The sequence below is a fragment of the Anticarsia gemmatalis genome, chromosome 22 (assembly GCF_050436995.1).
Source record: "Anticarsia gemmatalis isolate Benzon Research Colony breed Stoneville strain chromosome 22, ilAntGemm2 primary, whole genome shotgun sequence".
NCBI classification, from domain to species: domain Eukaryota; kingdom Metazoa; phylum Arthropoda; class Insecta; order Lepidoptera; family Erebidae; genus Anticarsia; species Anticarsia gemmatalis.
In genome coordinates this window covers 2506701-2531108 of record NC_134766.1, presented here as the reverse complement: position 1 = coordinate 2531108, position 24408 = coordinate 2506701, and the positions used below count along the sequence as shown (strand labels likewise).

General features: G+C 36.1%; 4 protein-coding genes across 7 annotated transcripts; 2 read left to right on the top strand and 2 right to left on the bottom strand.

The window, feature by feature from the left end:
* The first annotated feature begins 18 nt into the window (after window positions 1–18).
* LOC142982572 (dynein light chain roadblock-type 2-like) lies at window positions 19–1256 on the top strand. The gene is made up of 4 exons (XM_076129133.1): window positions 19–108; window positions 184–262; window positions 422–522; window positions 718–1256. Exons 1-4 carry the CDS (start codon window positions 106–108, stop codon window positions 826–828), a joined length of 294 nt encoding a protein of 97 aa, XP_075985248.1. The 5' UTR covers window positions 19–105; the 3' UTR covers window positions 829–1256.
* Window positions 1257–3733: 2477 nt separating this feature from the next.
* On the bottom strand, window positions 3734–8539 carry LOC142982574 (KH domain-containing, RNA-binding, signal transduction-associated protein 1-like). Of its 4 annotated transcripts, none has more exons than XM_076129137.1 (7): window positions 8183–8539; window positions 7034–7158; window positions 6639–6748; window positions 6061–6269; window positions 5468–5661; window positions 4905–5188; window positions 3734–4436 (listed from the first exon to the last, which is right to left on the bottom strand). In XM_076129137.1, the coding sequence occupies exons 1-7, from the start codon at window positions 8394–8396 to the stop codon at window positions 4409–4411; spliced, it is 1164 nt and encodes a 387-aa protein (XP_075985252.1). In that variant the 5' UTR covers window positions 8397–8539; the 3' UTR covers window positions 3734–4408. The 4 variants fall into 4 exon arrangements, with proteins under 4 accessions (XP_075985252.1, XP_075985254.1, XP_075985255.1 ...); XM_076129139.1 differs by having other exon boundaries at window positions 4905–5167; XM_076129140.1 differs by having other exon boundaries at window positions 4890–5188; window positions 8183–8538.
* Window positions 8540–9199: 660 nt separating this feature from the next.
* Window positions 9200–15000, bottom strand: LOC142982881 (dynein light chain roadblock-type 1-like). The gene is made up of 8 exons (XM_076129604.1): window positions 14816–15000; window positions 14261–14342; window positions 13688–13788; window positions 12435–12570; window positions 10634–10710; window positions 9944–10031; window positions 9640–9740; window positions 9200–9425 (listed from the first exon to the last, which is right to left on the bottom strand). The coding sequence occupies exons 5-8, from the start codon at window positions 10688–10690 to the stop codon at window positions 9291–9293; spliced, it is 381 nt and encodes a 126-aa protein (XP_075985719.1). The 5' UTR covers window positions 10691–10710; window positions 12435–12570; window positions 13688–13788; window positions 14261–14342; window positions 14816–15000; the 3' UTR covers window positions 9200–9290.
* Window positions 15001–17357: 2357 nt separating this feature from the next.
* Window positions 17358–21730, top strand: LOC142982791 (C-type lectin domain-containing protein 161-like). The gene is made up of 6 exons (XM_076129475.1): window positions 17358–17361; window positions 17547–17654; window positions 18789–18911; window positions 19512–19703; window positions 20772–21032; window positions 21473–21730. The coding sequence occupies exons 1-6, from the start codon at window positions 17358–17360 to the stop codon at window positions 21667–21669; spliced, it is 885 nt and encodes a 294-aa protein (XP_075985590.1). The 3' UTR covers window positions 21670–21730.
* The last annotated feature ends 2678 nt before the right edge of the window (window positions 21731–24408 follow it).

The window sequence follows — 24408 nt, the reverse complement described above, 5'->3', positions numbered from 1 at the left end:
TCATTCAAGTACTATTCATTCATTCGCTCACTGTCACTTAGTCTGTCACTGTGTGAAGTTTACGGAGGTTTGTCATCAAGTGATATCACCAAAAATATTTGAAAAATGGTATTTACCTTATTTAGGCTCAAAATCGTTGTTCCTTAGTGTTTGCCCAAGTATAATACTCAATAATTATTTCAGGCGACTGAGGTAGAAGAGACCATCAAGCGAATTCAAGCCCACAAAGGTGTTATGGGCGTAATAATTGTGAACCACGAAGGTTTGGTCGATTTTTTTGGTATTTCCATGGTTACTCTACCTTCTTGTTTATATCCAAAGCTTACTACAGTTGTATTTACTCCGATCAATACTAGAAATTCAATAATTATGCCTAGCAACACCCTTCTTATTGGTATTACAAGAACTTTCTAATTGGCAGGCATTCCCATCAAGAGTTCGTTGGATAACGCAACATCTGTGCTGTATTCTGGACTGATCGGTCAACTTACTGAGAAAGCCCGAAATGTTGTGCGTGAAATGGTAAGTTTTTATATCAATTTTAGATAACTTGTTGAATAAGACAATATAAGAACTAGTCCTAATAAAGGATACTTCTTGATGATGCTTTTCTACTATATGTAATGTTTAATCGATAACTGTATTAAAGGTAGAACTTAATTTGTTAATAATAACCTGTTGTGCTATTTTATTAACTCATCTTTCATATGATTTCAGGATTCCACAAATGAGCTGACCTTTCTCAGACTAAGGAGTAGAAGACACGAGATCCTCATAGCACCAGATCGCGAATTTATACTGATTGTCATACAAAATACTTCAGACTAGTTGCAAAGACAATAGTTCATAGAGCCCTTGTATAACAATCACTAGGTTCATTTTGGCCCTCAGCAAGATTGTCAAGAGCTACAATAATGAACTTTGCACTGGTAGTGACTAATTCACATTATTTTATTCATTACAGATATTTTTTTAATTGTTAATTTTAAGTAAAAAGTGTGTACACCAATAATTAGTAGACCTGGCCGCTTTATAAAATCAAGTGCCATTTTGTATGCACTGGTAAAAAATAATCTTTCTAACAGTAATATTGTCATTGATAGTTAAGGATATTATTTTAAGCATAAGTGCACTGGCTAATCACTATTTTGCAGACAATTGAGATTTAGTTAAGGTACTAATGTTGAGTCAATATATAATTTGACCCAGGATTTTTATTTATGTAAATTTAAGAACACAATAAATATTTAATCACATTTATCTAGTTTATTATTTGATGTGGTAGGATCTTAGCTTTTATCCTAAGAGAAGTCTTAAAGATACTAGTCTAGCTAACATCATAATATTATTATGGTTGTTTTCCAATGCAATAGGTTGTCCCTAGCTAGATAATTATTAATGCTTAGGTACTCTTATATTTATGATAGTGAAATATGTTTTATTTATCAGGGCAGTCAAAGGCAGGAGTCTACAAAAAAGCAGATGAAGTCATATTATGTTCTCATCAAACACTGCCACATATTATTAAATTTATGAAGAGAGTAATATGCATTTTGTGCCACAGTTCTCTCCTCCCAGTAGTCTTTCCCAGTTTCTTCTTAATATCAGTCTGGTCATTTAACTTACCTACTAGATAATACCATAGCATAACAGCTCACGAATATTCATAGAATGTTGCTAACTTTAAGTGTCCCAATTTTGGGAATAAGGGAGAATGCTCAAAATGTATGGGAAAAAAACCCAGGCCGTACACAAACGGTGTGTAACTCAGAATTTTAGTTATACTGAGTGATTCAATTCCAGATATTCGCCTCTATCAAATTCGATGGCTAAATACTATTTTTTGCTATTATCTACTATTTAAAAGGTGAATTTAAAAAATAAATATATTTCAAACATTCATCACAATGATTATTTTTTGAATAATATAATTGTATAAGTAAATATCTAATACTAATAAATGATTAATTTTAATGGAACTGTGATTTTTTAAAAATAATTAACAATAAAATAATTATATTCTATCACTACATAGTACAAAACAAAGTAAAAGTAATAGCAATATAATATGTTTAGCCATTGAATTTGATAGAGGTAAATATCTGGAATTAATTACACAGTATCACTCATTTCTCCCATTGCTCCCATACTGGATTGAGAGCGAAAAAAAAACATAGAAGGTGCCAGCTGCATTTTTTTCCCGTGCATACTGCATAAGTCAGTAGAGGGATGGAAGGGTTTGGTGCTTCATAGGCTATAGGCTAGCAATCTACCACCACGACAACACTTTTCTACCTTATAATAGCCCTCCAATTGTCTGCCAACCCGCATTAGACCAGTGTGGTGGACTAAGGCCTGATCCCCCTCTTTGTTAAGAGGGGAGGCTCGTGCCCCTCGGTGGGGACATATATGACCTGATGGCTCATTTTTTCAAAAATATATTTTTTAATATTTTTAATTTGTAACTCAGTTACATACCTATATTAAAAATGTGTGACTCAAAAAAGATTAAACATTTATATAGGTAACTTATTTAAAAAATATAAAAATATATTGAAAACCCCTACTGAAAAGTTATAGCAAAATAGTATGTTCAGCCATCGAATTTGATAGAGGTAAACATTGGGGATTCAATTACACAGTATAACTAATTTTTTGAGTTACATAACTTTTGTGTACAGCCTGGGTTTTTTTTGAGCATTCTTCTTAGCTTTATAGGGTAAAATAAAAATCAGGAATATGCAAAATATTTTATTAAACTGCAAAAATAATACTGGTCGCTGGAAAAAACGTTAAATTGTTACATAACTTTATCAAAAATCAACCACTCGAAAAAAAAACAGTTATGATTTTCTAAAAGTAAAACTCTTTTCTGTATTGCGAAGTCGGTAAAAAGTTATGCAAAATAAAGCGTCAATATCCTTTCTGTACTTACTCTTGTGATGTCTCTGAAGAATTCCTCTTATTTCCAAGCCAGTAGCTCAGCTTTAGAAATTAACATTAATATGTTTATTCCTTGTTTTCTAAGTCGCCATGTTGCTAACGACTACAGCCGTTTAGTTATTGCTCTAGTTAGTAATTTAATATTTTGTAATCTTGTATTACTTATGATTGAAATTCGTTTTGCAACACAATATTTTGTAGTTCAGAAATTTACTTGTATATACTCTATTGACGTGTACATATTTATGCATTCTCAGTATTTTTTTATATCTTATTTATTTAGTAAGCACTTCGAGCGCCATTATCTATCCAAGTACCCACTACTCTAAGAGTCAGCAAATTCGAACTAGAAATAAGAAGGGTTTGGTGAAGGACTAAGCGGAATCCCTTATTTAGGGTTCCACTAAACAATAATAAAAAGGAGCTCTATTGTCTGATTGCGTTAAACAATTGTAGGGCTGCGATCTTATACGTGCGGTTGCCCCGAACATCGTCATTTTAAGAACATCCAGTTTTAATATTAATTTTAAACCTATTAATTTCGGCAGTTTAGAGTCGAGCATTTGAACTGTTTTAGGTTTACACAATGTATTTTTTGTATTTATTGCATCTACCCGCATTTGTAAACGTGTTCGAGGTTATTTATGATGGCAGCCCTACTTTATTCCTCGTTTCTATAAATCAAGTTAACACAAATTTAAAGCGGCTGATTATTTTTAATGTTTAAATATAATCGCGACTTTAAATATTTTAGGGTCCACCAATTGCACACTACTTATAAATTGAAAGATTTATTGTTTTTTGTTTATTACATTTATTTCATAGTCACACAATAATCGAATACATTAATATTTGTGATATTCAACATGTTTCAACATACATTATTTAGAGAAAGAGCTGAGCCATAGACAACGTTTAGTTATTTTTAAACCCGCAACTTTCTCGTGTTTACTAAGTCTAAGTGCATTTATCTTTACTAATTCAAAACATGTTGAAGTTTTAAAAACTCTAATATTATTAAAATTACTTACTAAAAAAAGGTTTTTATTTATGTAATTGCTTTTTAGAATTTACATATTTTTTCACGTCAACTTATTGAATGCGCAAGCGCATCTTACATTTTTAAGCTGGCAGCGTTCCATACTTAAATGCTGTATTTAATTACATATTATAGAAAAGGTAAAAATCATACCAATAATTTTTTGAACATAATAATTTGAATAAATTGAGATTTATACCACAAAGGTATTTTTTACTGTTGTATAAAACACTAGTGTTAGGTTTGGTCCATAAAATAATTAAAAAATAGTTTTAGTAGAATTGTCGTACATTTCGTATTGTACTCGAAGTTGTATTTTCCTTTGGCCGAGTTTGTCATTATTTTTGTTTCTTGAATTTTTCGTAAACGGTTTTTATTTTCTAAGCTGCCGTTTTAGATCCAATACAACTCTTTGTTACTCACCATTTACTCGGAGCGCTGCTTCTTAACCGTTCTGTAAAATAAAAGAAACGTAAGTATAAAAAGACTATAGAAGCGAATAAGAGAAAATAAACGACAGTACATGCAACTAAAAACGTTAAATGAAAATGATTCCCGTGAAACCACATTAATAACAAAAAGCGAACTTAAAATTTGTGCACGGCCGCCGGGGGGTCAAGGAGTTAGTGGTAAATGGAAGAGCGTAATGACAGGAAGTATTTATAGCGATTAAATTAATGAGACATCTTTTACAAAATAGAAGGTGAAATGAACTCGATTACGACATCATTCATTTTTCTGAACATTTAAACACGTGATAAAATAAATTGACTGTGTAGCGTGTGAGTTTTGTTGATATATCTACATTCCCGGTATCGATATTAAGAGCGAATGGAGAAATGTATGATGTGAAACCGTTGCGTGCGAGCGGGAGCGCGTGGCGGCGTGCACTAGAACAAGTACGAACTGCAAGCTGCACTACTTGGGCGGGCGCGCGTAGGGCTCGGGGCGCGCGTAGTGGCGGGCCGCGTGGTGCACGTGCGGCGCGTGGCCGGCGTGCGCCGCGTGCGCCGCGTGGCCGTGCGCCGCGCCCAGCGGCGGGGCGGCGCGCCGCGTGCCCACGGCGCGGGCCGACTTGTAGTCGCGCGGCTCCTCCTTGTAGTAGCCGTCGTCCTCGTAGTAGCGCTCGTGCGAGCGCTCGTAGTAGAAGTCGGGCTCGGCCGCGCCGCGCACGGGCCCGCGCATCTGTGGGGTGTGTTGGTAGGGCTGACGATACCGTACAGACCGTTAGATTCATAAGTATGTATAATGACACTTCTATGATTAAAATTTAAATAGTTCAATAAATTCTAGTAAGATTGTGTAAAAAATTCGACTTGATGGTAATGTCAGATTGAAAACAAACAGTATTCTCTAATAAACTCTACTTTTCTTTACTTATTGAATTACAATAAATACTACAGGGACATAATGTAACAATTATCCATTAGGAATAATTAAATAATATGATTCAAACATGAATTATAAATAAAATGGTAGACTAACCTGTGCCTCAGGTGCTGCTGCGTAGGGGTCTTCGTAAGGGTAGGAGCCCTCCATGGCGGTGCGAGCGCGGTCCAGGATGCTGATGACCTTGGACTTGGCCGGCATGGCGCGGGCCATGGGCGGCGCGGGCGGCAGCCTCGGCGGAGGACGAGCGCCTCCACGTCCTGGGGCTGCGTGGCCAGGTGGGGTGAACCCTACAAACATATCATCGCTTGATAGAAATAACTACAAATTTATATAACTTCAATACTTCGCAAATTAAGCGGAGTAACAGTACAGTCAGCTCCAAGTCATTTAACAACTTCATATGCTCCAAACCTCTAGTGTTACATAACTTTAATAAATAACTGATCAAAATCAGGTAGAATGAGTTAGAATTAAACATTTCAATCAATGGCAAATGTTTTTTCCATGGAATAATGTGCACAATCCAGTATATAGGGTTTCAAAAGATTGAGTATGATCAGCTACTTTGGAGCTGACTGTACTATGGTAACCAAAATAACTGTAAAACATAGCTATATACTTCTAAATACATACTTATATATATTTCAAATATTTCTATGTATTATGAAATCAAATTATACACTCACACTCACCTCTATCAATCTCCCTCATCTGCGTCTGCCAGATCACATCATTGGTATCAGGTACGAGGTACTTCTTGACCTCGGCGAGAGCATACGCGATGCGAGCATGAGCCTCAGCGGGCGGCGCCAGCGCTGTGATCTCTACGTGCAGCTCGTCTGATAAATGCGCGTATTTAGGGTCCAGGGAGTTACGGAGCTCTTCTTCCTTTTGTCTGTAGAGTAACAAGATACTTAGTTACTTATATTTGTTGTTTAAGGCACTTCACGTTTAGTTAGTTTATCGTCGAACTATTCGAGTCATAATAAGTTTCGTTAAGGGTCATAGAGTCAAGATATATTTCGTTAGACAAGAATACCAAAGTTAAGTGACCTTTATGACTATAACAAACTGATGCTGAAGCCAGGCTAACTGTCTCATAGTTATTAGGTTCAAAACAATATGTGGCTGCACAAAAACCTTTTACAAATGAATCTTTTGCAAGTTATATATCATAAAAATTTTAAATGATGGCTCATTCTAGCCAATTACAATAATGTAGTGTAACTTATGTACTGTTAGAATCTAAGCAATAGTATCATACCTGTCCCTCATGGAGCCTCTGCCAAGTACAGCCATTTTGCACATGGTCTCCTCTTGCAGGTGCTTCATTGTGTTACCTTTGGGACCAAGCAGCTTGCCCACAAAGTTGAACTGTGAAACATAAAAAATGATTATCAGCAACTATTACTCAGACTTCCATGATTTTTTTTTTTACTGTTGCATGAGGTTTGCTAGTAAAAGAGCTCTTCTATATAATAAAAACAGGAAATGTGGCCTAAAATACCTACCATACTCATAGATACAATCTAAAATTAAAAATATTCCATATCCTGTATGAATCATGATTACAGGCAGTAATAAAACAACAGTACAATCAGCTTTAAAAGCAATACATCATATTTTAAACCTAAAATGAAATATGTTGAAGTAACTGACCTTAGGGTGCTCCTTCACAGGCACGAGGACCTTCACAATCACCTTGGTAGGTTTGTCACGGAATACATCTAAGTATTTGGAGTCTTTGCCTGGTATCCTGCCTGTCGCTTGCACCTTTGTGACCTCTGTAAACAATTAATGTGTTAAATTTGGTCATAAATTATTAATTATAGTGATTTTAGCGCATGAAATCATATCCCTGCCTCTATGGGCTAGGCAGTAGTGTATTAATATGACTACTAATTGAGATTTTGGGTAGGGTAAAGTACTTTTGTGTTGTTATAGTTTATAAAGAATACCAGGTACCTATTTGTGTTTAAGCCATGGAGTTAAGTTACTTGCCAGATACATAGCATTATAGGATCACCCTCTATTACTTAGGTCTTAAATAAAAAATGGCGAAATACGGGTGTATATCATAGGTTTACTTTTGTGCTTAACAGGTGTGAATTATAATTTATATCATCATAGAAATATTCATGCCCATGCATGGAATAATGTTGTAAATGAAAAAACATCAATAAAACAATCATTTTCTTTCACATAATTCTTTATCTTAGATGTTGCAATGTTTTCAAGGATATTTAGCATGACAAACAATATATTGAGGTCAATGCCCTTAAATGACCAAGTTTAAATGTGCACCAAATTACTCATTTTTTAAAAACATTGTGCAATAGATAATGCTGTAAAGCAGTTAATTATATAATTAAGAAAGTACTTTTAGTGCAGGTATCGGTTTCAGAAGTTTGGCACCTGTTGCCACATACCTTGGCAATAGTTCATCTCAATGGGTTCAATGACCATGGGTCAATCATAACATGACATTTCACCATAACAAAATGGCAAAAATATTATACGCTACTTTCCTACATGAACGCAATTAATTAGTCTGTATTTGTTGATAAAAAAACAATTAATTATTTGCCGGTAACGATAAAGGTTGGCGAAAATTTTACAACTATTTTTCAACTAGTATATCCAGTACACGTCAATAAAAGATACTAGTGCCAGAGATAGCGTAGGACGGCGTCATTATTACAAATAAAACAACATAATCAGTAAAATATTATGCATGGAAATGATGAGATGCGTCGGTAGCCGTCACGCATGAGGCGTAACAATAATATTTATAATTTGATTACATACCTTGGTCGATAAGTTTCGTTGTGATCGGGAATTTAGCATTATTCAGCTTTATCTTCTCACTCAACAATTCTCTCATGTATTCACCGGCTTTTTCATTTATTTTAGAGTTATCTTCGCCATCTTGTTCTTGTTCATTTTCATTGCCGGGATCTTGAGGCGCATTTCGTTTGAAATCACTACTGTTGTAGCCGTTTTTGTCGTATTTATCAGCCATTTTACACTATTTTCACTACAAAACTGTATATCATGCAATAAAATTAGTATATTGTCACAAGCATTAAACTAGGAAGCGTCGATCAATGATATGCCGCGAAGAGAAGAACTTTGGAGAGAGAGGGAAGAATGAAGTTTGAAGCCAAACAAGAACAACAGCTAATTTACATTTGTCTATGGTACTTAGAATGTTGGTAACACTATGAATTTTTAAACACAATCATCGTCATCATCTGCGTATTTAATAAATTTTTCAATTTATTACACATTGTAACTTTTCAGTTTTTCTAGATCCCCATCTAATAGCATAATCGAAAATGGTATTATCAAAGAACAATTAAATAATAGTACGAGATAGGTAAATTGGACATGTATGAAATATCTATAGATAGCCTATATTTGGCGCTGGCCATCACTAGTACTGCCAACTAATGTCAAATTTATACTGTCAAGTAGTGTCAATAAACTATCTCCGTTTGTGGTGATTTGATATTGTACCGGGCGTCACTGGTCACTGGTTCCAACGATTGGTAATAGATGGCGTTGTAAACAAAACTTTTCTCTGCTAAGTGCTAATTATAATTTTAGTTCGAATGCGGCCCAAACTTAACAGCTAAAGCAATTTTTATTTGTTTATCTTCCTTTGTAAACTATATAGTCTATTACACATTCATAGCTAAACGACTGCTTGGATTTTAATGAAATTCGATATTGTTGAAGACATGCGATCCAACAGCTTTCTATAAAGATCAACCCATAAACTATAAAAGCGAGTCTGTCAGATTTTTTTTAGCAATAAAAACATTGTTTAAAATACATTATTTATTGATAAATAACTCTTCTATCCAAGTATAAGTACAAACTTATAAACAATTGATATTATAAAATATTTGAACTACATCTTTTTTGCCTTGACTTTATTCTTTCTCGCTATTTGAATAACGATTATACAAAATTCTGGGTCTGGTGCCAATATTAATTCGTTTTTCTTTGTGTCGATTCTGACCGCCATTATTTCTTCAAAAGGGTCCTGTTGAAATTAAATCATATTAAAAGTCCAATAAGTGTTGTAATAAATTGGATAAAGTCCGTAGTACCTACAATGGTTCAGAATATGGACATCCCGCCACTAAGTGTTTGGGGTTCGTCGGTTCGATTCGAATCTAGATGTTCATTTTGTATGATGTTTGTTTACTACTTTCCCCTTCTGCTGGACTTATATTCCTGTAAATGAAGATACTCACCAATTCCTTGATGTACATTTGCGACATAACTCCATATCTATGTAAAGCTCTTCCGTACATGGTCGCGTGTGTAGTGCTCACGTTGGTCAGTATGGGCGCTCCTGAATAGCAGGAAATTGATTTCAAAATGTGTTTAACAGTGTCATAATTCATAATATCCTTAAAAAGCAACAGCATCTGCACTACACTCAAGAGACAACACAGAAACACACACAGTTACGTGCGTACGAATGCACGCACGCACGCACGCAAGCGCGCACTCACTAACACAGTTATATTAGGTTTACCCTGTTTTTTAATTTACCTTCTTTGTTAGTCATAATAACAGCTTCGACGGATTCATCATCCATTATTCTATCCACCATCGGATTACATTTATTAATTACAGCAGTCTGAAACAAAAAATTATGAAAACCTCGTAACAATTAGGGTCAACTCAAAGCGAGACGCGACGCGACCCTACTCGTATCACTGTAAACTGACCCTAAAAGTGCAGGAATAGAATAAATCATGCAATATTTTAATAATAATATTGCTTTACAGCGAATGGATAAGTATTGGGTAAGGTATTAAATAAAGTGGCTGCTTGCTCTTAGTGATATAGCTACTAACGGATAATTATTTTAGAACATTGAAGCTGACAATGTTTGTAGTTTACTTAATTTAATGCAATCCATTGTGCCATTCGGTCAACAATAAAGGTAGAAACATATAAAAAAGTAAGACAATGTCTGTGATCTGAAGTTCTGAACGTAGGTAATGTGTCGACCGACCCCAGCCAGACCAGTCAAAATACTACTTACTTAATTTTTAAATTTCTGTCGGAATTGTATCAAAAGTAATTAGTCCGGTACCTATTTGATAATAGACTCGCCCCTATTACATGGGACCAGCATAACCCACAGCTAAAATTGATTACAATTCAGTACCTAAACCTTAGAAAAATAACTGTAAAATATTAAAATAATACAATTTATTTTTAATAAATACTTACAGCTCTCACAAGTGATTCATCATTCACATCTTTCAGTAAATTAGTTATTATTTTCATTTTAAAATCAGCTTGGAGGTCTGAAACATGACAATCACACTGGTCACTCATAATACAAATATTATATAAGCCGTAAAAAAAATATATGCATAGACTGACTAAAGATTGAATTTCGAATCTTCACCTAAACTCAAAAATTACTGAATGGAATTTCATGCGGTTGTCAAAAATAGACGGGGAAGAACGAAGGTTTTAATGTAATGATACATTAAAAGGTGTTGTGTGCATTGCCTGAAAAACGAATGAGGAATAGCGCTGCAATCGGAGATACAGAGTGGCGCAGTGATTTTAGTTACCACGCCAACACCACTGCGTCCGGAGGTCGTGGGTTCGATTCTCACACGGAGCAAATATTTGTGCGATCCACAAATAATTGTTTCGGGTCTGGTTGGGCTTTGTGTCCGTTGTTTGTATGTTTGTAAAAGTCCCCGCGACACAAGAGCAGTTCTTAGTGTGGGAGTGGTTTTACTTCTTGCATTGAAGCGCCCAATAATATCCTCTTAACATCGATGACGATCACTTTAATCATCGAAATTATTGAAGCTTTCTTGGCGGCACTTGTAGCATTAGACATTATTGAGAGTTTTTTCTTTATGGAGCTCCACAGATAAGAAAGACCTCAGCCCATACCTTCTGGTATGACAAGCGTGCTATTATATACGTAAGTATGTATGTATGTATGTATGTATGGCACTGTGTGTTATCGTAAAACAAACACCAATGTGCTTCAAAATTAGTTCCTCTAATTTTAGAGCGTATGATTGATTAGTTTGTGAATCTCGATGACGATGTCATACACGTATACAGAGACCAAGCTTACAGCAAATTATGTTCCAATGGAGGTTTTTAATTTTTCCAATGGTTTATGGATCTATGCTTTTTATTGCCTGCTAGCTTTGTCTTTTTCGTATACATGTGCGAAAAAAATCGTTGAATAGATTCGTTCTAACAAACGTGTGCAGATAGATTTTGAGAGATGGATAATAGTGATAAAATAATATACAAGTACCACTATACGATATACGTATTAACACCATGCCCACAAAGAAGCTGGCAAAAACAGCCTGAAATTTTGGTCACTTATACCTATAAAGTGTGTTGGGTCGATAAATTAAACTATATTACATTATACAAACAAATATGGCAGTATGTATGCCAACTAATACCCAACTATGTGCTAGAATGCAGGATGTCTATATGAATGAAGAGCAAAGCTTGACCTCTGTATGAAATATGGACCAATATGCGAGAACTCGCCCGAATCCGGGATACATTCGTAGTGTTGTGTCGCTGTACACTGACCTAATTAATTTGCAATTGAAAACATCATCAATAACGTTGACGCGACGTAATTACGATCAAATTAATCAACTGTTTCCTCCTGCTTTCTGTTACCTTTGAAGTTTATAGCGAAATACTGCCATAAATGAATTTAATGTTGAGAATAAGGTACAATTTCACAGTATAGACCCATAGCCAGGTGCGTTTACTGGTCTGTGAACGATCTGAGATCGTTTGCCGGGGACATTCTATAGATGGGTGACCGCATAGTGGAATTTGAACTGGGCGTCTCCGTGCTTCGGAGGACACGTAAAAAGTCGGTCCCGGTTGTTGTCTACTAAGGTAACAGTCGTTAAGCGATGTCAAAGGCCTTTCGGGCGGCTTGAACAACTTCGACACTAGGTTGACCACTAACCATACGATAAGAAGAAGACTACAACAATCTATAACATAAACTTCTTACCTTTAAATATGAGTTAATTTGATATTGTCTAAGTTCTTTTGAGCACGGCGACAGCTGCAAAGTCATCGCGCGGGACCACAGAGATTTCGCGCTTTTTGGAAATGATTCTATACGCGAGTAACTCGTCCAATATATCCTGTTGGTCGTGAAGTGACATTATATTACTATACTTATCTCTAAAATTAGGTAGCCTACGTCCTTTCTTAAGATTGAATCTATCAACATGCTGAGCATGTTCAGTAGCACGATTCTGCAGTATTCTGCACAGTCGGCACTACCGAGTCCCGAGAGTTTGACTTTTAAAATGTATTTGTAAAATTGTTCCTATGGCTCCCGCTAGAGCAGGGGTTCCCAACCTTTTCTTAGTCCGGGACAACTTTTATATTATTCTTGTTAGCAGGGACCACTATGTAAGTATATTAAAAACTAGCTGACTCGCGCAACTTCGCTTGCGTCACATTAGAGAGAATGGGTCACAATTTTCCCCGTTTTTGTAACATTTTTCACTGGTACTTTGATGATATATAGCCTATAACCTTCCTCGATAAATGGGCTATCTGACACTGAAATAATTATTCAAATCGGACCAGTAGTTCCTGAGATTAGCGCGTTCAAACAAACAAACAAACATACAAATAAACAAACAAGCAAACAAACTCTTCAGCTTTATAATATTAGTAAGTATTATAATATTAGTAAGTATAGATAAAGGGTAATAATATTCCTGAAAATTTTAAAATCATTCGCGGACCATTTTTTGTCTTCCACGGACCACTGGTGGTCCACGGACCACTGGTTGGAAACCACTGCGCTAGAGGCATCATCATCATCATCAGAGTCATCGTCTTTAAGTAAAAGAAGAACAAACGATATTTTCATATCAATTTAGTATTATATTGGTCTGGACTTTGGACCAGTTAATTTAAAATTGTGAAGTTTGGAGTTGCTAACGCTAGCAGCTTCGCTCGCTGAACTTTGAGTTTTAAAACTAGTTTGCCATAGAAACAAACATTTTTCTTTCTAATTGAAAAAATACCAAGAAATTCCTGATTGGAACGGATTAATCCCTTAGGTACAGTTCAAGAGAGTCTATAAAGACAATCCAAAATCATGCTAAAAGGCTCAAAGGCCTTTCGCGCAGCTTGAAGCCTCTGAAACTAGGTTGACCACTAACGATACGATAAGGTAAGATCACGCTAAGACCTAAAAGACCGAATAGGTAAGGGAAAGAGAGATGCTAAATTATTTCTTACTATTTCTTTAACAGCTTGTTCTACAGCAGTACTTAGTTTAGGAATCTTCTTGTAAAGGCTTTTTTCATAGGAAATAGCTTGTGTGTGCATTCTCACTTTGTCTGAAAAATGTGAATTCAATTCAATTCGATGTTTGTAGTAAGTAATATGGTATGAAGTGACTTGTTGTCAACTGTGATCGCTACGGTTGGTGAATGATCAGCGGGTTAAGCAACCTTAGGCGCAGAAATTATAAAGATCGGTGGCCGATTAGTTGTGGATGTCTCTGTGCCGCAGAGGACAAAAGGAAGAGAGTTTAAAAGTTGATACCGATTGTTTTTTCCCTTTGACTGCCACGGTCGGCTATACTTGACAAATCAGAAGAAGCCCACGGCGCTTTCCTTGGCAAATGTCGACAAAAATATAGCGTCGTGAGCACTTTAGGATTAAAATTTGTCGAGTATAGCCGACCGAGGCGGGCAAAGGTTTAACTAAGATAACAAGTTTTAAGGCTGTGTCAATTGTGGCTTGAGGAACTTTATCATTAGGTTCTTTGAATATAAGTATGTACAAAACTACAAATGTAGTACAAACCATTTTTGAAATACATCACACCAATAACGGACGGGCTCTGGTCTATGCGATTTATCATTGAAATTATTTCACTGTTGAATTCCTGAAAATAATCATTATTGTAATAATAGTCATGTTTTTCTTTCGAGAAACGTATAATATTATTATGTAAACCTATTTTCAAACATACGTAATACCACGCCAGTTATACACGAAGGTGCAAGCAGAGGGGTTTTCGTTTTATTAATAATGTTAGTTCGGTGAGGTGAGCTTATTGCCATTTACCGGGCACGTTACCAAACTACGGGCTATTATTAAGAAATTTTCTAATATAAATTAGAAAAGACCAATAGTACTTTGCCCGGTCCGGGAATCTGTCTTTATCAATTAAACAATTTAAATAAATATTTACTCTCTTATTCATAAAAATATATGAAGTTATGAAAGGCTTATAAAGAGTTTTGTTTCCTTCACTCCTTAGAAATGAAAAAGAGAAAAGGAAAAAATAGGTTTACAGTGTGTTTATGAATAAGAGGGTTAAATGTCAAATATCTGTAAATGTCTATTTAAACTTACTCTTGGTAATTTAGGTTTCGTAGGGCTTTCGGTTTGGATAGTTGGAGTCATATTTGTAAGTATTATTATTCTATAGATACAGATGCAAAATACAATAATCAAAATATAACTAAATATGTAATTTATTAAAAATATCAAAATAATGTAGATAAAGTCATCTAAAAAGATATGTATACTGTAAGTAAGTAAATCGAGATGGTTGTTAATGATATCTGTCACTAGAATTAAAAAAAATACTAAACTGCGTTCTTTTTATAGGAAAATTATAAGATTTTATTGCACTGATAAAAAACTACAGTATCTCTGATCAACCTACCCCCAGTTTCTGAGGTACATTTAGCGGTAGTTTATCTATTCAATAGGCTATTGAATAGATTAACTACCGCTAAATGTACCTCAGATACCGGGGGATAAGTAGTCTATTTTTTGGGCCAAATGCGGTTTATTGACTCTATAATTTTTAAGTGTTAAGATGGTAGGATGTTTTAAAATAGTAGGAAGAAGCATTAAACAATACAAGTGATAAAGAATACCCGTTTGAGATAACTTTCAGTTTTTTGTTACACTGTTATCGATAAGAAATAATTAGTTGTCAATGGAAATGCAAGCGCTGTGTCAAGTGATAAAAAACACGTATTACTCCGTGTTTTACGAAAACCGGATATAATTGGAACATTACGATGGTCCAAGTGAACTTCCTTTGAAGTATTTCCGTTTTTCGCCACAAACTAAATTAATTTCCTTATCTATCTATACTAATATTATAAAGCTGAAGAGTTTGTTTGTTTGTTTGACCGCGCTAATCTCCAAAACTACTGGTCCGATTTGAAAAATTATTTCAGTGTTACTGGTACTTTGCTCCTATTGGTCGTAGCGTGATGATATATAGCCTATAGCCTTCCTCGATAAATGGGCTATCTAACAGTGAAATAATTTTTCAAATCGGACCCGTAGTTCCCGAGATTAGCGCGTTCAAACAAACAGACAAACTCTTCAGCTTTATAATATTAGTATAGATACATGTACGAAGATTTATAAAGACTGTTTATATAAACAGTATACAGTTAGTATTATTAGTATTTTGTAGTTAGTTTTATTACAGTTAGTATAGTCACTGTGGACTACTCCTTGAGAAAAAATAGGATCTGGATCGGCATCGTATGTTTTATTGCACCAATTAATGATTAACAAGAAAAGCAATTAAGTAATAATATTTATCTAAATTAATTAACACGCATAAAAAGATGTTCTACCAATTAAACAATGCATTTTGATAAAACTTTAGGGTTCTTTCAGCAAAAACCGAAGTCTTGTTTGAATTGATGAAAAAATATTATTGGAAACGTTTAATACGTTACCTATACTAATTATTTTAACCATTTTATATCGAACTGATACTTTATAAGAGATTTTCAAAAAATATTAAAAGCACACACTTTTTAGATGTACGTTTTTCTTTATTTACGCGTTAAAATATTTTTGTATTGTTGAAAAGTCACTTTAAGACGCCATGACAGTTGGGTACATAATAATATTAAAATTAAGTGTGGCTTGATTATCCCGCACTTATTTTGATGATTTTTAACGAAGCCACGTGCAATTTTATTTTTGGAAAAGAAAAAAACATGTCTCTAATATTTTACTACATCTCGAACTAATTATCTATAATTTATTTATTACGCTTTTTGTAGTGTAGGTATGTATACCTATAAGTTTTACGGCTCCAAGAAAAAATGTACCCTTACCTACTACGAACCCGTTCAAATCGTGTCCAACTCGCACTTGACGAATTTCCAAAATATCCACGTGACTTCAAGTTTTGTATAAAAGGGCTCACTTTACATTCATTACTTATATTCAATTTTCACCAGTTGGGAATCGAACCAAAATGGATTACAATTTCATTTATTTACTTTTAGTATTTTGTGTGTCATGTTTGGGTGAGTAAAAATTAGAATTATAAATTAGTTTTATAAAAAAAATAATAAAAAACATAAATTAGAATATTCCTAATTTTTTTTGCAATGTCAGAATCGAATAAACCTTTGCAGGGTGATAGATCCTAGTGATAGATAATAGTCAGGAATCGAAAGGACATAAGATTTTTTTTTTAATCCTTGTCTAAGTTATTTTATTCGACTGCCTCTGTGGCGCAGTGGTTTAGGTCGCCACGCCGATACCACTGCAACGGGAGGTCGTGGGTTCGATTCCCACACGGGACAATTATTTGTGCGATCCACAAATAATTGTTTCGGGTCTGGTTGTGCTTTGTGTCCGTTGTTTGTATGTTTGTAAAAGTCCCCGCGACACAAGAGCAATTCTTAGTGCGGGAGTTGTCTTTTTTTAAAGATAAAGATAAAGATAAAGTCACCATCACCATCATTATTCACAGCTCTTCCCTGGCTAATAACTAGTAGTTCAACCTTTAAACTACAGGGCACAGGGCACCTTGCTCCCTTTAGACACTAGTCCCACGAAGTCGCTCCTATGGGATCTTCATACAATGTTACGCCAATCATTCTACATTTCAGAGTTATGCGTCATGAGTTAGTGTGATGATAAACAAAAAAACATAGACAAACCTTCGGCTTGAACAACTTTGACGCCAGGTTGACCACTAACCATACGACAAGAAGAAGAAGAAGATTTATAAAACACTTTTCTGTTTGTAGTGGCGTTATAAGACTAAAATAAACTATTTTTTATTTATGTTCAATGTATTTTATTTCAGAGGCCGTCAGATTCCGCTGTGACTACACGTTTAGGAGACCAGGATGGTTCAAGTACCATGAAATACCATTGACGTTCCGCGATGCTCGGATGATGTGCTTCTTTGAAGGTAAAGGCCATTTTTGTTACATACATACATCACAGCTAACGTTTTTTTTACTCTCGCGACTAGTACACATAATATCATTATGCAACGGGTCTTAAACGCGATGAAAAATAAAAGGTTAGGATACCTTATTTGTTCACCCGATTTTACCCAATTTTCAATCACATTTATATTAAGACCCGTTGTATTATAATATTAATATCACAGCTGTTATACCGAAGGTGTAGGCAGAGGTGTATGAAATACGCTCCCATTACATCATTAACAAGGTCAGTCCTATGTAAAAGGAAGCGAGCCTATAGCTTCTTACCGGGTAAGATATCAAACTCCGGGCTACTATTGAGCAATATTCTAATATAAATTAGACAAGATCAATAGCACTTGTCCGATTAGGGAATCGAACCTGAGACATAATGATCAACAGTCATTGTTTTGTTACTTTGAGTTCGAATCGACGACACACGTGTAGGACTAATGGTCTAACCACTCAGCTGTATCACATTTCCTTTAAAAAACATGTTATCTAGAAGAAACCATATTTTTGATATATAGGTATATTAAAAACAGATAAGTAAGTGTTAACAGGTTAATAAAGGAAACAGCAGTGTTTTCCGGTACTACAATTTCCTGCAACATATAAAGTGCGGCAAAATGTTGCTGTATTTTTATCATCATAGAAGTTGCGTAGGGGTTTCTTTTATACTCTCACAATCTTTCAAATTTCTATTAACCCTATGGTTATCAATATACAGGTTCTTGGAAACTAGCTGACCCGCGCAACTTCGCTTTCGTCACATAATAGAGAATAGGTCACAATTTTTACCGTTTTTGTAACATTTTTTAATGGTAGTCTGCTTCTATTGGTCGTAGTGTGATGATATATAGCATATAGGCTCCTCAATAAATAAGCTATCCAACAGTAAAATAGTTCTTCAATTCGCAACAGTAGTTCCTGAGATAAGCGCGTTCAAACAAACAAACAAACAAACTCTACAATTTTATAATATTAGTAATTTGACAATAATTTTTAATATTTATACATTTTCTGTCACTTTATCCATTGTATAGGTTATTCGACACAATCGACACTTATCCAGAGGCTATAATAGCTGTAACGTATCATATTTTGTTCCACAGGTGGTGTACTAGCTTCTCCGAACACACTCGAGCTGAAGACCATAATGAGGAGTTTTATGTGCAACGTTGACATCTACACGGGAATGAAGGCTTTGTCCATGGGCCATTTCTATTCTATTGAAGGTTGGTAGACTTACGCATTGTAGTATGTATGAACTTGTAATAAAATCTCTTTGGCTTCAAGAATCACAAATGAGTACACGGTTCATTAGGTTTCTTTCAGTGAGCTCGTGAGGTACCCAATTATCGAGTTTTTTTGTGTAGAGAAAAGATTTTATTACAAGTTCATAGTACATATTATTATACGAAAAGACTATTTACCCGACCTAATAGTTCTGTATATTTTTATAACTGAATATAATAATATCGATCAGGCCTCTGTCAGCTGAATAACGTGTCACTGATGAACGAAGTTCTGCTTCTGAATTTTGTGTACCTCCTGTAGACAATGGTACTTTGAAACCGGAAATCGAACTCGAGACCTCATGATTACCAGTCGCATACACTACCAATCGCGCAACAAAAACAGTGTTTTTAGAAAATTAAAAACGATTAATTCTCGTATTCATAAACATACTATAAACCTATTTTAGTTTAACAACTACTATAATACGTTTTCCCTTTTTCATTTCGCTAACGAGTGAAAGAAACAAAACTCTTTATAAGCTTTTCATAACTTCATATATTTTTATGAATGAGAGGGTTAATTTATACTTTTAACAGGTACTCCGCTGTCCACAACGCCTTACGAGTGGGGAGATATGGAACCCGACAACAAGGGTAACTCCGAGCGCTGCATCTCCATGACTTCTGCTGGGAAACTGGCTGACGTGCGGTGCGATGAACCAAGGCCTTACATCTGCTATAGAGCTAACACGAAGGTTGACGTGAATGCTTGCGGTACGCCAGACCCAGGTGAACTTAATTTTTACGCCTGATAACCAGGAAGGTGTAGGTAGAAATGGCTTGAAGATAATAAAATAAATAAATTTAACCCATTACTGTCCCACTGCTGGGCAAGGGTCTCCTCCCGTAATGAGGGAGGGGTTAGGCCTTGAGTCCACCACGCTGGCCAAGTGCGGGTTGGGGACTTTGCATGCCCTCAATAAATGTATTAAACACATTTTAGGCATGCAAGGTTTCCTCACGATGTTTTCCTTCACCGTTGGAGCATGTGACAATTATTTCTAATACATATTGGCTTGAAGATATTTTCGCTATTTAAGTATGTATTGTAGCGATGCAAACGCGCGTTTGGCAAATGTCTGCTAACCTTTCTAACGCGTGTTAGTCGCCTTTGCAACGCGCTACAGTAGCGATGCCAACGCGCTACTGCATCGCGACTGTATTGATACAAGCGCGACCGCGTCGGGCGACATCGAGGAGAGAAAGGAGGGGGAGGGGGACGTGAGTGGGAACCGCGACTGAATCGCGTTTGCATCGCGACTGAATCTGGGCGCCGTGGGCGAGAATCCTTAGAAGTATATAAGTATGTTTATTAGTTACCTGGTTATCAAAGTAAAAGCCCTGCTTAGTTTAGAATCAGATGACCGTGTGTGAGTTGTCCACAATTTTTTTTTTTTTAAATATTACTGTCTTTGTTCCGTGTTATAAGCGTGTTTTGTTTCACTTTAGATATGTCCAAACTCTAAGTTTCTACTGATAATACTCCGATAGATGTTAATGAAAGTATAATGATGAATGCTAAACAAAATTAAATCAGTTGGTCTTTACTTTTTTAATCTAATCAAAAGTGCATTGGTGGTTTAGTCTTGAAAATACAACTATATGACAATATTAAATACAATTATATAGTTACATTAGAGATTCCATGGGTTTTGGAGATTCAAGCATTTCCCCGAACATCTCAACTAACACTTGCTATATCTTCGTCACTCTATCAGTTATGTTAGATCCAAAACATTATAATATAACAGCACCTACTGGTGTAGATGTTCTCGTGTAACATAAAACTCATTCCAGAATACCGTATGGACCGCCGTACCAAGAAGTGTTACAAGTTCCACAAGAAGCCCCGTGACTTTGAAGGAGCTCACTTCGCTTGTTCAGCGGAAGGTGGCCATCTTGCCATCATCAATAGCCAAGAAGAAGCCAACATTATCAAAGATCTCATTGATCAGAACCCGGCAGATAAGATCTTTGGAAACTTCCACAAAGACTATCATTATCTTGGATTTGTTAATTGGGGAAAGAATCCTCAGACCGACTGGATGACACTTGAAGGTAAGCATGTTACTTCATGAATTACTAGACTTTGTCCGCGTGGAAACCTTTCCCGTGTAAATCCCGATCCCTCGGGAACTCCGGGATACGTACCTATGTTCTATTCTGGGTCTTCAGCTACCTAGACATCAAATTTCATCGTAATCGGTTCAGTAGTATTTGCGTGAGAGGTGTAATCAGGCCTATGAAATATACCCCCGTTTAGCCATAGGTATAAAATGTGGAGTAATAATAGAGGGCGAGCCCATGCCATTTACCGGGAACTTTACCAAACTCCGGGCAATTTAAATAATCTAATACAATTTATAAAAGACCAATACACTGTCCGCTTCGGGCATCGAGCCCATGATTTCAATCTGCATTCTTATACACTACCATACAGGCTAAAGAGGCAGTTTAATACTTACTTTTTTTAACATATTCATTTGTGTTTTCCACAGGTCAAACGCTGAAACAAGCTGGTTTCTCCCAATTTCATGGTGAAGAACCAAATAACTTCGGTGGAGCAGAGAATTGTGGCTCCGTTTATCGCGGAAGTGGCTTGCTTAATGATTTGGAGTGCAAGACAATGATCTTCACATTTATTTGTGAAAAAGATCCTGACTACCCTCAAGTCTGCGAACGCCCTAAAAATTGAGATAGCGGCCGCTTCCATAATAAATAATATACAAATAATTAAAGTTGTAATGTATGTATGTCTCGGGTTGAAAATAAATAGCTATATTTGTCAATTGCTTGTTTTTACTTCATTATTTGAGTATAAGTCATATACATGGTACACAAAGAGGTAAAGAACTACATAATAATACGTGATATATCAAAGTAACACATCACCTTCTTCAGCAAGTTGTATGTTAATATATTCACCTAATGTTATAAATTCCTAAGTGTTAATAGATCTTTGTTAGGCTAGTCATTAAAATACTTTGAAACTCTCTTGGTAGATTTTCCTCAGATGAAGACGTCTCTTGGTAGTTATTCCTTAGATAAAGACGTCTCTTGGTAGATTTTCCTCAGACGAAAACGGCTCTTGGTAGTTTTTCCTCAGATGAAGACGTCTCTTGGTAGTTTTTCCTCAGATGAAGACGTCTCTTGGTAGTTTTTCCTCAGATGAAGACGTCTCTTGGTAGTTTTTCCTCAGATGAAGACGTCTCTTGGTAGTTTTTCCTCAGATGAAGACGTCTCTTGGTAGTTTTTCCTCAAATGAAGACGTCTCTTGGTAGTTTTTCCTCTCATGAAGACGACTCTTGGTAGTTTTTTCTCAGATGAAGACGTCTCTTGGTAGTATTTCCTCTCATGAAGACGTCTCTTAGTAGTTTTTCCTCAGATGAAGACCTCTCTTGGTAGTTTTTCCTCAGATGAAGACCTCTCTTGGTAGTTTTTCCTCAGATGAAGACCTCTCTTGGTAGTTTTTCCTCAGATGAAGACCTCTCTTGGTAGTTTTTCCTCAGATGAAGACCTCTCTTGGTAGTTTCTCCTCAGATGAAGACCTCTCTTGGTAGTTTTTCCTCAGATGAAGACGTCTCTTGGTAGTTTTTCCTCAGATGAAGACCTCTCTTGGTAGTTTTTCCTCAGATGAAGACCTCTCTTGGTAGTTTCTCCTCAGATGAAGACCTCTCTTGGTAGTTTTTCCTCAGATGAAGACCTCTCTTGGTAGTTTTTCCTCAGATGAAGACCTCTCTTGGTAGTTTTTCCTCAGATGAAGACCTCTCTTGGTAGTTTTTCCTCAGATGAAGACCTCTCTTGGTAGTTTCTCCTCAGATGAAGACCTCTCTTGGTAGTTTTTCCTCAGATGAAGACGGGTCTTGGTAGTTTTTCCTCAGATGAAGACGTCTCTTGGTAGTTTTTCCTCAGATGAAGACGTCTCTTGGTAGTTTTTTAGTAAGACTTCACACTCAGCACGATTCTCTTGAGTCGATTCAATCGAATATCGAGAGTTTGACATTTAAAATGTACTGCAAAAATAGTTTCTATAATGGCCGGTAGTCAGTAGATTGTCATACAACATTTTTCGTTAGCTAGCCGGCTGTTAGTACTCGATAGTTGTACAGAATCGCGGTGCTGGTAACGATAGTCAATAAATTTAACCCATTTATGAGGGGGGAGACCCTTGCCCAGCAGTGGCTGGGCAAGGGTCTCCTCCCGTAATGAGGGAGGGGTTAGGCCTTGAGTCCACCACGCTGGCCAAGTGCGGGTTGGGGACTTTGCATGCCCTCAATAAATGTATTAAACAAATTTTAGGCATACAAGGTTTCCTCACGATGTTTTCCTTCACCGTTGGAGCATGTGATAATTATTTCTAATACACACATAACTTCGAAAAGTCATTGGTGTGTTGCCTCGGGTTCGAACTTGCGACCACTTGAGGTGTCAACTTATACCACTCGGCTATCACAGGTAGTCAAAGGTCTTTGAAAATGACAGGCGGGACCCACAATTAAACGTGCTTTCCAAAACTAGGTATGTAAAATATGGTCACCCATCCACAGACCAACGTCGGCAAACGCAGCTTAACCTGAGAGATCTATCCGCGCGGTTCATTGTTGTTACTTTGCCACGAGCTCCTCCGGTCCAACACAAGCGATACATTTATTAAGCTTTGCTATACCTATACATGGACGAATTCGCCGGCAGAAGCTAGTCTTTCATATAAACTTTATTCATTTGCAACGGGAGCTTAGCTGCAAATGAGTTGGAAAGCTTTCATAACTTTTATGTTTTGGCTACTATTCGCACGCAATGTGCTACTGAATGCAGTTTATAGAAAAGTGTTTGTTATCTATACTAATATTATAAATCTGAAGAGTTTGTTTGTTTGAACGCGCTAATCTCAGGAACTACTGGTCCAATTTGAAAAATTCTTTCAGTGTTAGATAGCCCATTAATCGAGGAAGGCTATAGGCTATATATCGTCACGCTACGACCAATAGGAGCGGAGTACCAGTAAAAAATGTTACAAAAACGGGGAAAGTTATGACCCATTCTCTCTTATGTGACGCAAGCGAAGTTGCGCGGGTCAGCTATACGTTATAATTTGAACTATATAATAATGAAAACAGTAACAAAATGCGTCCAGTAGTAAGAAAAACATTGCGAACACATAGACTTTTAGACATAGATAAGAATCGTTTATAATTTGTAGTCAAACGCTTAATATAAACAAAATTAGCAAGAGTTTTCAACTTAAGAGCAGTTTATATGCCAGCATATGCCAAAATAACAAGATTTATATTCGAACTAGCTGACCCGCGCAACTTCGCTTGCGTCACGTAAGAGAGAATGGGTCATAATTTTCCCCGTTTTTGTAACATTTTTACTGGTACTCTGCTATAGCCTTCCTCGTTAAATGGGATATATAACACTGAAAGAATTTTTG

Bases quoted from the DNA above. Each gene is read 5' to 3' on its own strand.
- LOC142982881 (XM_076129604.1), bottom strand. From the start codon at position 10,690: ATGAAAATAATAACTAATTTACTGAAAGATGTGAATGATGAATCACTT. The intron at 10,032-10,633 runs GTAAGTATTTAT...TTTTTGTTTCAG, and splicing joins ATGAATCACTTGTGAGAGCT to ACTGCTGTAATTAATAAATG. The intron at 9,426-9,639 runs GTGAGTATCTTC...TAATTTCAACAG, and splicing joins AAATGTACATCAAGGAATTG to GACCCTTTTGAAGAAATAAT.
- LOC142982572 (XM_076129133.1), top strand. The intron at 263-421 runs GTTTGGTCGATT...TCTAATTGGCAG, and splicing joins AATAATTGTGAACCACGAAG to GCATTCCCATCAAGAGTTCG. The intron at 523-717 runs GTAAGTTTTTAT...ATATGATTTCAG, and splicing joins GAAATGTTGTGCGTGAAATG to GATTCCACAAATGAGCTGAC.
- LOC142982574 (XM_076129137.1), bottom strand. From the start codon at position 8,396: ATGGCTGATAAATACGACAAAAACGGCTACAACAGTAGTGATTTCAAA. The intron at 7,159-8,182 runs GTATGTAATCAA...AATTGTTTACAG, and splicing joins AACGAAACTTATCGACCAAG to AGGTCACAAAGGTGCAAGCG. The intron at 6,270-6,638 runs GTATGATACTAT...GTTACTCTACAG, and splicing joins AGAGGCTCCATGAGGGACAG to ACAAAAGGAAGAAGAGCTCC.
- LOC142982791 (XM_076129475.1), top strand. The intron at 19,704-20,771 runs GTGAACTTAATT...AACTCATTCCAG, and splicing joins TTGCGGTACGCCAGACCCAG to AATACCGTATGGACCGCCGT. The intron at 21,033-21,472 runs GTAAGCATGTTA...TGTTTTCCACAG, and splicing joins CGACTGGATGACACTTGAAG to GTCAAACGCTGAAACAAGCT.